At 30.8% G+C, this 12,633-nt stretch overlaps 1 protein-coding gene across 1 annotated transcript; it reads right to left on the bottom strand.

Moving 5' to 3' along the window:
- Positions 1–479: 479 nt before the first annotated feature.
- On the bottom strand, positions 480–11,677 carry LOC111697741 (uncharacterized). Its single transcript, XM_023467846.1, has 6 exons — positions 11,639–11,677; positions 11,027–11,120; positions 6,829–6,894; positions 3,893–3,979; positions 981–1,058; positions 480–589 (listed from the first exon to the last, which is right to left on the bottom strand). Exons 1-6 carry the CDS (start codon positions 11,673–11,675, stop codon positions 544–546), a joined length of 408 nt encoding a protein of 135 aa, XP_023323614.1. The 5' UTR covers positions 11,676–11,677; the 3' UTR covers positions 480–543.
- Between the last annotated feature and the right edge of the window lie 956 nt (positions 11,678–12,633).

Here is a 12,633-nt window from a genome sequence, read left to right as displayed (position 1 = left end):
GTAGGGTTTGAATTGACTTTAGTTCAAATTTTTGTGGATTTAAAAATTTCTATTTTGTAATGAATTTACAAGGTAAAAGTTATTCTCAAAGAATTAAAATTTGATGTGAAAGTTTTCAGAATCCATGGGTTTTATGTTCTTATTTGCATAATGGAAATTATGAAACAAAATAAAATGTAAGACATAAAGCAGAGGTACATTTATACATTTATACATTTATACATTAATACATCTATACAATGTTTTTATTTACAGCCTCGTTATTTAAGATAAAAAAGCTAAAAAGCTAAAAAGCTAAAAAGATATCCCCTTTGTCCCATCCTTTCTTATAGACCCTCCCTCTCACAATAGCAAACTCCCATGATTATGCAATTCCAAGTTAGGTTAGGTCTGGATTGAAAGTAAGCATAGTTAGCATCCACATTTACCTTCAGAACTCTGTTGTACAAAACTAAACAGGTATTATGTACAGAATTCCAGAGCTCTGTTGTACAAAACTAAACAGGTATTATGTACAGTATTCCAGAGCTCTTTTGTACAAAACTAAACAGGCATTATGTACAGTATTCCAGAGCTCTGTTGTACAAAACTAAACAGGTATTATGTACAGTATTCCAGAACTCTGGTGTACAAAAATAAACAGGTATTGTGTACAGAATTCCAAAATTCTATTGTAAAAGCTAAACAGGTATTATGTTCAGTATCCCAGAACTCTGATGTACAAAGCTAAACAGGTATTATGTATAGTATTCCAGAACTCTGTTGTAAAAACTAAACAGGTATTAGGTACAGTATTCCAAACTAAATACGATTACGTTTTTTTTATTTAATTCAAATTCCTTATGTAAATTTTTATTTGGGATTTCGAAAAGGCCTTTTTTTAAAGACTTCTTTGTCTTAAAGCACTGGCCTGTCATTTTTTCGCAACAACTCACTTTGCAGAGATTTTTGCAATCTTTGGATGGCTTTTAGTACATTACCTTGCATTGCAAGAAGTGAATCCAGCCACACATTGATACCTCTCCAACCCTACTGCCACAACAGTCCAGATTGATCCACTTTAAAACATATTCAAATGTTAGCATTGCATCTTGACCCTCTAACCTTTTCTTTTTTATTGTTCACATTAAAGTCAGGGTTGGAGATAAGTAAGTTCCCATATATTCCCCCCCTAGGAAATCTTAATCAAATCAAATCTTCACAACAAGTGTTAATTACCCATTCATGAAACTTGCAATAAAGCAATCTGAAGGTTGAATTTTGCTATCTGATTGGTTTTTATATGTTAAATAAGTTATCAAATAATTATATAACAACGTTCATTTTAAATGAAAAACTGAAAAATAAAAGATTTTTTTGGAGGATTTCCAAAATTCTAAAATAAAATTTTATCTATCACAAACCTACCCTTGGGTCATATGAGGGGCCTGACTCAAGAAACTCTTACATTTATATTTTAGATCTCTCAAGGTGATTTTTTCTTTCTAAACTGTAAACTTTTTGATGGAACCACTTCTTTCAGTACAAGTCGAAAATAAATTTCACGGATTTTTTAAATTCTCAGTTTTTGCATTTCATGTTCCTTTGTTTAAGAAAAGGATTTTTTATTAAATCATATATTTTTGTTTATTTAAACCTCTACGCCAAATTTTTGGAGCTATGGCATCTAGATAAGAAAATTACATTAAACATTTTTTCTTTCAATGAAAACATCTAATGTCTGAAAAATCTGGGGAATTTGCATGATAAAGATAGATTGCGCATAAGACGACATTTTTCATCTTGAAAGATATAAATGTACAGAGATGTTTTGAAGATTTTCCTGTTATATAGATTAACTAGGTCGGTTGTGAACATTGGCTGTTCTTATGTCATTGAGTACTTGTGGTGTACATGAGTTCTGTAAAGAGAAATTTAAGTTAGTTTAGTCCTTCTCATGTCCTTCTTCAGTTCTCGTCAATATGATATATTGATAATTTGATATTCTCAAAATAAAATTCACTCCTGAGTGGTTTAATAATTATGAAATCCATTAAAACACAAAACCAACCCGCTTATCGTTGAAGTGCACTTTGACCCCTAAAACTATGAGTTCGAGGACTGTACAATTCTTGGTGATTTTGCGGACATAAACTATCTATTTTTATTTATTTATCTATGGGAATTTGTCACTTTGCTAAAGTCCTTCTAGATGATAAAAAGACTATTAAGAGTAATTTCAATAGTTTATGGATACAATTCCATTTTATGGATCACTTCTCAGTTTTATGAATCACTTCTCAGTTTTATAGATCACTTCTCAGTTTTATGGATCACTTCTCAGTTTTATGGATCACTTCTCAGTTTTATGGATCACTTCTCAGTTTTATGGATCACTTCTCAGTTTTATGGATCCCTTTTCAATTTGAGGAGTGGATTGTAAAGACAGTAGACTGTACTTGTGTCCACTCAGCAGTAAATACAAGTTTGTTACATCAACTAAAGGAAGAAAAAGAAAGAGAATGCTGAATCCAGACAGATAAAAGTTAAAGAATAACATAGTTTCTGTTTTAAAACAAAATTACAGGCTGGATGTCGTAATAAGTCACATTAATCCAGACTTTGTCGACTTTAACATGTCGCAAGGCATAAGTGTTTTACTTTCGTGTAAAGTCCTTAATGGTCCGGAATTTTACATTCATCATATAGCAACATTGCAACAAAATAAATAGTAACAGAAAAGACGTTATTGTGCTTTTATTTCTCTGTTACAATAAATACAATAATTTATGAAGAGCTATCATTTCAACGAATTCAATTCAAAGTTTAAAAAAATCTATTATGATTCCGCCAATATATACCCCCCTTTTATTTTGTGTTAAAACTTCCTTTAAACAGACAACATAGGCTCGAACATGTTAAAAGGTTGCTAATCTATTTTAGAGCTAAGTTCTGCAACACAAATTTCAAACTTATGATCCAGACGGGTTCCATGTATACTGAAACAGAGAACATTAAACTGAGATTTACAGGGTGTACCAATAAACATGGGAATTAAAACTTAAACTTAAACATCGTTTTTGATAGGTGTTAGTGAACAATGTGGTGTATATCTATATATAAATCTTTTACAAATTGTACAAAAATATCAGATTTTTTGAAACCCTATAATTTACATAATACGAGATTAATCAGAATTTAAGCACTTCCAAGATTAGAGACAGTTTGGTGTTAGCCCCCCCCCCTTCACCTTCCCAATCCCTCCCCGCCCCCCACAAATTTGACAAATATGCTGGCCATGGTTTCCAGTTTTTTCAAGTTCGTTCGAAAGATTATAAATCTGTCCTTTTCGTTTTATTTTCGTTCGTTTGTAAGAAAAAGATATTTTTCATTTCTCTGAACGACCAATCATTCGTTTGTTTCTGAACGACACTCTTTTTCACAAAAAAATGTCATTCGTTTAAAAAACGATGCCCATCTCTGAGTCCAAGGAAGCAGACCCCCCCCCCNTCTTTACTGAAGTAAAACTAAACTCCGGAATATTAGGGTTAAGAAAGAATAAAATTAGCCTTAGAGAAATCTGAATCCACGGAAGCAGATAAGGAAACAAATACGTGTTAATCCCCCCCCCACCTTTACTAAAGTAAAACTAAACCCCGGAATATTAGGGTTAAGAAAGAAAAAATTTCCTTAGAGAAATCTGAATCCAAGGAAGCAGATAAGGAAACAAATACGTGTTAATCCCCCCCCACCTTTACTAAAGTAAAACTAAACCCCAGAATATTAGGGTTAAGGAAAAAATTACCATAGAGAAATCTAAATCCAAGGAAGCAGATAAGGAAACAAATACGTGTTAATACCTTTACTAAAGTAAAACTAAACCCCGGAATATTAGGGTTAAGGGGAAAATTACCTTAGAGAAATCTGAATCCAAGGAAGTAGATTAGGAAACAAATACGGATGAACCTCTTGCTTCCAACCAACAAATAAAACAGGAAAACTAAAAATATTAAGTGTAATTTTTCTTTAGCCTTCTGTGTTATGATATTGTGCCCGAACACGCCTAACATTGTGTTCCTCATATCGAATAAACAAAACCATTCCGTAATAATGTAGCGGAGAAATCCACAAACAAGGTTTGATAAAATCCACATGTCAGTAGTTCCGAACTTCCGGAGAACATGAAAAGAACTACTAATCCTGCTCCTTACTTCCTTCTGTAAATAAATTTACTTTTCAATTGTTTTCCTAATCTTTGCAACCTTTGTGTCTGACTCCTAAAAGAGTTTACTTTATAGGGCCTCGCTAGATTAGTTTTACACGCCAACATTTGGTACTTTTCAATTATTTATAAAAAAGCAATTTACATTCCTTATCTACCATGAGTTAAGTTTTCAATAATTTAATTTATTCATTTTTACAAACACGAAACCCTACAACTTCTTGACGTTAAAGAAATATTTAAAAAGATGTGCATAGGTTAGGATCACAGTCAGCTAACAGTTAAGCTCACACGCAAACATTCGTACAGAATTTTAACTAGTTTCTTCTTTAATACTGTAGACAAAACAAAGTCTTTATATCCTGTATATAAAGTTGTAATCTATTTTTGGGTGTCTGTTTGTTTGTCCGATCATGACGCATTAACCCCTGAACCGATTTGCCTCAAATTTTGATTTGGGAACCCAGCAGGCCCACGGGAATGTTCTTAGCTTGGTTTTTGGGTCGACTTTAATAGCGTAAATTTTGTTTCTCGGTAAAATCGTTCAAGTGCGGGTAAACGGCATAATTGTAACCTTTGCTGCGCTTGATCCGAAGCTAGTATTATAAAACTTTACAGGAAAGTGCAAGGTTGATGAAATTTGTAAGGTGAAATCAAGGCCATTATTGGTCTTTTGATTTTTTTTAAAGAGGTATAGAAAAAGAGAATAGAATATATATTACAGAGGAATTTACTAGAAAAAAGTTTAAAACGGCCATTTTGTTGTACTGTTTCCACACTGCAGGTGTACTTCACATATTTATGCTATTTAACCTTTTGGGCCCTGGAACATCATTTTAAGAAAATCTTAAATTAATATTAAAAGAAAACCAAATTATGAAATAGACTGGTTTCATAATTGACCAATGATCATTTCACATAGATTCTATGCCTTTCACTTTACAAACGATGATTTTTCGTTATAACTAAAAATCAAATGATGTTTTTTATTCACCTAATTCATTATAAAGTTTATTTAACAGCTTTAACAAATTCGAAATTGAAATGGAAAGTCTAGGGAACATACTGTATTAATGTACTCTACTACATAAAATTTGTGAACATTTACAAGATTTGTACACTTTGAACTCCCTTTCAGGCTGAAAGGGACTGAAAAAATTCATACCGAGAGATTCTCTAAAATCCCCTCTAATATATATTAAATTCTCTTTGGGTATAGACAACCAAAGAGAATATTCTCTGTGTAGACAATGTTTTGGAAATGCCGCAACTATTTTAAAAATAAAATTCGCCTTCTAGTCGTCTGTGTGCTGTCATGTTTCGTGGAACACTCTAGAAAATTGGCATTTTTCTGGAAAGCAAGTTGATGAAGAGAAATATCTTGGATTCATGAATTAAATTAAAAGAATGAAGAAATTATTATTTCTTCACAATTGTTTCCTGCAGATCAAAAATAGTTTCCAAAATTACATTTCGATCAGACTTTATGTCTGCAAAGAAACTGAATACTTGCCTCAACATCAAGTTTTATAATCCTTATATCTTTGCAACATAGAGAAAGGAAACTTAGAGGTAAAACTTACCTCAGATGTACACAACCAACCACCCTATTAATTAATTAATAAGGGGGTCGGTTGTGTACATCACAATTTGTTTACGTATCTAACACTGTAAACTTTTATACAGAGTGGTCGTATGTCTAGGGGGGATTTTATGGATATCTTGTCTTAACATCAACAAACAATTCTGAACTGGAATGTACTGCAGTATAAAATCCTGTGTTTACAATATATATTAAGTGTCTATAACTATCATACAAATATTCAATTATCTACATTTAACCATCCAAAATATACAATCACTTTATATACAAGGTACAGTGTAAGATACATAAACATATCGTGATGTACACAACCGACCACCCTATTAATTAATTAATAGAAAGGTTATAATGCAAGGAAATCTAATTGCAGTTGTGTATACTCTGCGTACATATTGAAACCAGTCCTCTCTGAGTGGAATTTGTAAACAAGAACAGATGTATCAGTGTTCGTTTAGTATCCAAGGAGGAAAGAAGCATTGAATTTTGAACATTTTGATCTTTTACATCATAGTTTCCTATGACCAGAATATTTCATTGATTTTTTATGTGAAAGATGGATCCCATGTCAGGCTTTTACATCCGTCTTGTGTTTACAGAGAAAGTACACTACAGTACAAATGATTCGCACACCTCTCAAATAACCTTGCATTATAACCTTGATTAATAGGGTGGTCGGTTGTGTACATCTGAGGTAAGCTTTACCTTTCCTTTCTCTATGCTTTGCAACATAATGTTGCAAAGCTTTAGTATTTAAAACCTGGACTATTCTACCTAGCAGTTTTATAGTATACAATCGTAAAAGGTCTACGACATCAGAAATGGGCAATTCGGTCAATTAGCTTTCTTTGTTTTTTAAGATTTTAAGGTTTTTTAAATTTAAAAACTGTTTATTCTAAAAATTCGATATCAAATTAAACCCTGAGAGAAGATATATTGCAAGAACGAATAAAAAAACCTGTAAAACAAACAAAAAAATAACAATAAAAAAGCATGTGCCATTCCATGCAAAATCAAGTTTGTATACCTGAATCCAAAAGTACAAAGGACCACAAAGCAACCATCGAATAAAGCTAACATCATTAATATATTCCTAAATACAGACAAATGTATTCTGTAATTTGAATTTAAAAACACAGGAATAAAATATAAAAATAGTTTGATAACAAGCTTCAAAAATTTCTAAAAAATTCTAAAATTTTATAAAGATTGAATCACAAAAAATTTAAAAATTGTAGTGAGAAAATTCACAATTTTTAGTTCTGGTCTAGTTTTAAGGAAATGTTCTGTAAAATCTCTTGTTTCTTTCTTGTAAGTATATGTTCTAAAGTTATATACGCTGTTTAGAGGAAAACTGAGGAGCCATTGAAAAATAACTTTTCCTTAAAAATTAGATCAGAACTGAAAAGTGCGAATTTTCTTATCTACAGTCTTGCAAATTTATTGTGATTCTGTTGATTAACATTTATAAAATTTTAGAATTTAATAAAAATAATATACAAACACATTTTTTCTTTTGTGAACTTTTGATTTTGAGAGAAAAAAGTTTCGCGAGTATTTTTTGGGCAATTTGAGTACAAATTTTTTTTTTAAATTTTGAAAAAAATGCCATAATAAGAGCTGCATAAAAAAATATAATTTTTACCAGACGCTATTAATCACACTTCTTTTTGAATCACCTTGTAAATTACATTACGTTTACATTAACGTATTGTTAGTTATGTACTTTTTGATTTTATGAAGTTGATAAATCTATTCAAGTTTGGACAGCCTGTCATTGGTTTCCAATAAAACTAGCTCTAAACCTTGATACTCCATTTTCCAATGCAGAAATATTTAAATGAAATCAAATATAGTTTTTTAAATTACAATGTTAAACGGTTAATAGTAAAAAGATTGCCGTCTAAGTTTTTTCTCAGTTTTTATTGATTTGATAAAATGTTTCTGCCAGTTTTTTTATAAATAAATTAGTTTGCAAGTTATGATTTATTTGAGTCCAATTAAATTAAAATTAATTAAAATTTTAAATTTTTGGAATAACTTTTGTTTTTGAAGATCTACTGAAAAGAAAAAAAACTGTTTAGAAAGTTTCAAATATCATATTATATCAATACAATGAAGACGACTTTTTTCTTAAAGGGATAGTAAAGGAATAATGAAAGGGGGTATAGGCAGAAAGCTAATCACTTTAGCTCTTGATCGCGACCCATAAAAGTTTTATCTGATTTTCCTGTCTCGAGAAATTGATATAAAACTGTGTTAAAATTATACAAAAAATTCAAATATGTAAAATCTAGAAAATTTGAAACTTAAATCACGTGACCAGAACTATCACCAATGGCAGAGCAGTATACTGGTCACGTGTGTCCGCCTGTATCACGTGACCACTTTACTGCACTGCCATTGGTGGAATTTCTGGTCAAGTAATGCGGACGTGAAAATAATATTATGAATTAAATCTATTGAAAATAGAAATAACAAATATAAAAGTAAACCTAATTTACAATTAGCTTTCTCTGGGATATCATCGTTTTCAGATTGGTTGCTTATTTGGTGAATATTATCTGTTTAAACCCACTACTTTTGGAAAAGGTATTGTTATTGGGTGGAACTTAAACTTTTGCTAATTTTTTTTGCAACGCAAAAAAATTAGGAATGCAATAGTTCCTGGCGCCTCTGTTTCTGTTTTCTGCCTATTGTCTCAAATCAAGAACCAAATTTATAACATGTTAATTGAGCAAATCTGACCCTGTTCCTCCGTCTTCTCCAAACCCAGTCCCACGACGTATCACATCAATTCAGTTCTAATTGATACCACGGTAAACTGCCAGGAGACCAACCTGAAAACAGCTCTGCTATGGCTGCTCTCCTTCCGTTGATAATTAATAAACTAATAAATATGTAATTTTTATGCACAACCTGTCATATTTTCAACGGAAAAATAAATTATTAGATTAGATTAGATTAGATTTATTAATTTTCGTAAATATTTGACACAGTTTTATATCAATTTCTCGAGATAGGAGCATCAGATATAACTTTCATGGGTCGAGATCAAGAGCTAAAGTGATTAGCTTTCAGCCTATACCCCCTTTCATTTTTCCTTTACTGTCCCTTTAAGTTTTAATTGTAAGCAAGCTTTTTACAATAATCAAATCGAAGCTATTGTCATTGACAGCATCTCTTGACTTCTATATTTATGTGCATTCAGGCTGTTTAACAGCTTAATATAAATCCATATTTAAATTGAAAGTCGTCTTCATTGTATTGATATAATCGTCTACCAAAGTATGTGCATAATTTTTATGGTTGTGCTTTAACTCAAAACTGAAGTAGTCACAATTAGACAAGTCGCATGATTTTGACCTCCATCCTTTCGTGGATTTTACAAGCCACAAGATAAATAGAAACACAGCACAATTGTAAGAAAGAAAATGACAACAACCATTCTACTATTTACAGTGATACCCAGAAAACTCTGAAATAGAAAGACGACTTTTAAAATGAAGTTGTAACTTAAAAGTCCTATGAGTCCAATGAACATGAGATATAGCTATTGTACATCGTAAACAGACCCATTTCACTGAATTAGTGATTTAATAAGTGTCTAGTAAAACTATTTGCTTTCTAACAACATCAAATACACTAAGTATTGCTATCATGTCGTCCTCCGGTTCCATTGCTCTCTGGTTATCATTTTAGTATGGTTTTTAAAAAATACTCTTTTTCTTTTCTTTCTCTGTATGTAGAATTTTCTCTTATCTTGGTTGCCGAGAAATCTTAACCTTTTCGGTTCAAACTAAGCTATTATTTCAATTTTTTTTTATTTCTTCTATCTTGGTTAGGTTAAACTACTATTTGAATTGTTTTTTATGATTTAGGGCACACACACATTTGCTGACTTGGATATATTTTCTACATTTCTTCAAACAAAAGATAAATAAAAATATATTTTGATAATTGCTGTCTGTTCATTATTAAATTTACTTCATCAGTCCTATTATTCTTATAATAAAGTGCTTTTTCTTAAGGGGAAATGGAAAATAATGTTATGTCGATTGATTTCATTTCTCTATACTTTATGAAAAAAACTTAAAGGGACAGACCAGCAATATATGGTAGTTGAACTCAGTACGCAGTATTGTAGACATTTCGTTTAGGATTCATTTGAGACATATATGAAAAATCATGCACAGTGCACACTCAACTTTTTCATAAAACCGCAAAAAATACAGAGAGAGATTTTAAAAATTTTGTAGGAAAGAAATAAGTTTAAAATGAATATATTTTACTGATTTTGATGATAAGAGATTTTTTCCCCAATCTGTTCTTAAACAACTAATTAGTTTACTGTATAATTTTTACTTTATATTCAATCATTAAAAAACAATTCTTAAAATGTACCCACCCAAATTTATGATTTTGAACGTCGGCTTTGCACTAATACTCAGTATTTATACGCTGTAGAAACCTTTCGTATGTCTCAAATGAATCCTAAATGATGTCTACAACGCTGCATTGCAGTTCAACTACCATACATTGCCAGTCTATCCCTTTCAATCATTATATCAAAATAGAAATTGCAGTTCAACTACCATATACATTGTCAGTCTATCCCTTTAAATCATTATATCAAAATAGAAATTGAAGTTCAACTACCATACATTGCCAGTCTATCCCTTTCAATCATTATATCAAAATAGAAATTTCAGTTCAACTACCATACATTGCCAGTCTATCCCTTTAAATCATTACATCAAAATAGAAATTGCAGTTTATTTTTCTTGCCATTTAAAAAGATTTCAGACGCAAAGTTCTTTTCACAAACTCTGATTTTCTAATTCCCATATTTTTGCATCCCAATGTCGCAGACTTGGTATATTCCAAACTATGAATTCTGACAACTAAAAAGTAATCTTAAAGTTTGATATCACACCACCACAACCACCACAAGCTAACACAGACTGCTCATAAGCTTTATCCCGATAGCCTAATCATTCCTGCAGTGTCCCGGCACGCCATTCAACATGTTCACGAAAGGTTTCTTGACTGCCATCTAGCGGCCAATTGTTGCATATATGTAAGTTTTACAATTCTAAAGAAATACTCTAATTTTAAACATAAACCAAAAAGATTTGTGAATATTTACGCTATCAAGTTGCAAATATATAGGGATTAGAAAGTTTGAGTTTGTGGCAAAAACTCTCTATGATAATTTAACTAACCTAAATGCTAACTTCATGTCCAGTGCATGAGATTTGAGGACAAATAGGGAAGTGACGTTGACCACTACACCCATCACCGCTAACAAAGGTATCACTGAAACAAAAATCTACAGCATGTGGTGTGACCACATTAACAGGAAAGTTTAATAAATATTTTGAATAAGTCCTAAAAAAAAGAAAATACCTTAAACACAGATCTTTGTTGTATTTAAATTATTATTTATCACTGACAACTTGTACACAGCGCTAGCGGAATGAATGTCATGCAGTGAAAACCAGGAAACTGAGTACTAGGAAGACGACATTACTGCAAAACTTTTGTATATTTGATATTAGGTTACAGAGCAATAGTTTAAATGTTACATGTTCATTTAGTACTTTTTGAGTCAAAACTTGCGTCTAAAAGTCGTAATTATATTCCAGAGTTGTATGGTTCTCACTCTATAATAAGCTATTTTTTTTAGAGTACCCCTTGGGACTTTTTTGTTGAGAATATCTCTAAAAGTACTTTTTGCAAAAATGTTTTGATTCTAACATATATAATATATATAAATATTAATATAGATATAATATATAACATTGGTTCATTGGTTATCACTGTACTTTACTTACCGATGCCTTCAAGTAAAAATCTTAGGATTTCAATCATTCTCATCTGAATTATAAACAAAGATTAAATCAAAATAATAATAAAAAACAATCTTTATGAAATATATTTTTATTAGAGTTAGAGGAGGGTGCGTTCGGCTATATTGTGATCAGCTTTTTTTCAGTCGGTATAAGTAAAATTTGAGTTAGTCCATTTTTAGACTTATCTTTCATTTGCCATCTTTTTTTTCGTACTGAACAATTCTGTTCAATTAAATCATTCGTTCAGTGAGATTGTTTGTTCAGTATATTCATTTGAACAAACGATTTGTAAATGGTTCATAAACGGTCTGGCTAATTCTTAAAATAAAAAACAATAGTAAACGATTTTGAATCGTTTGTTTTGGTTTTTTCGTTAGTTTGTTTTTAAATTTCTTCGAACGATCCGATTTGTTTCGTTCATCGTTCGTTTGTTTTTCTAAACGACACCATCGTTCACGAAAAATTTTTTCTGCTTTTAAAATTTTGTTTGATTACAAAAACAATGCCCTTCTCTACTTGGGATTGGTTTTTAGCCCAATAATGCGGTAATATGGTCAAGCCGTCAGAATTTTAAATAAAAAACTATGCATTAAAATCGAGACTTTTTAAATATTGCAAAATATAATTTGTTCCAAAAAATTTTAGTTTACAATAAAAAATAATTTTAGAAAGAGGTAGAAGGATTGGTGCAAAAGAAAAACAAGTATTTAGTTTTCAATAAAATAATATCATTAAAAAATAACAATAAAATCATGTCTGTAGCGAACAACACAAAGTTTTTTCAGACACTCTTTAGGCTTTTAATTCATTTTATTCCGCAATGTTTTTGTTTTTAATATAATTCTCATAAACTGCGGAATTATATTAAAATTTAAATTCACAGTGCATATTGCCTTTAATTTCTATCTGTTTTAATCATATATAATTTTCACGATATAAGATACAAATTAAAAAGAAAATATACCAATTTCATTCCA

This window comes from Eurytemora carolleeae, unplaced genomic scaffold (assembly GCF_000591075.1).
Source record: "Eurytemora carolleeae unplaced genomic scaffold, Eaff_2.0 scaffold4, whole genome shotgun sequence".
NCBI classification, from domain to species: Eukaryota; Metazoa; Arthropoda; class Copepoda; order Calanoida; family Temoridae; genus Eurytemora; species Eurytemora carolleeae.
This window is presented reverse-complemented; position numbering and strand designations above follow the sequence as displayed.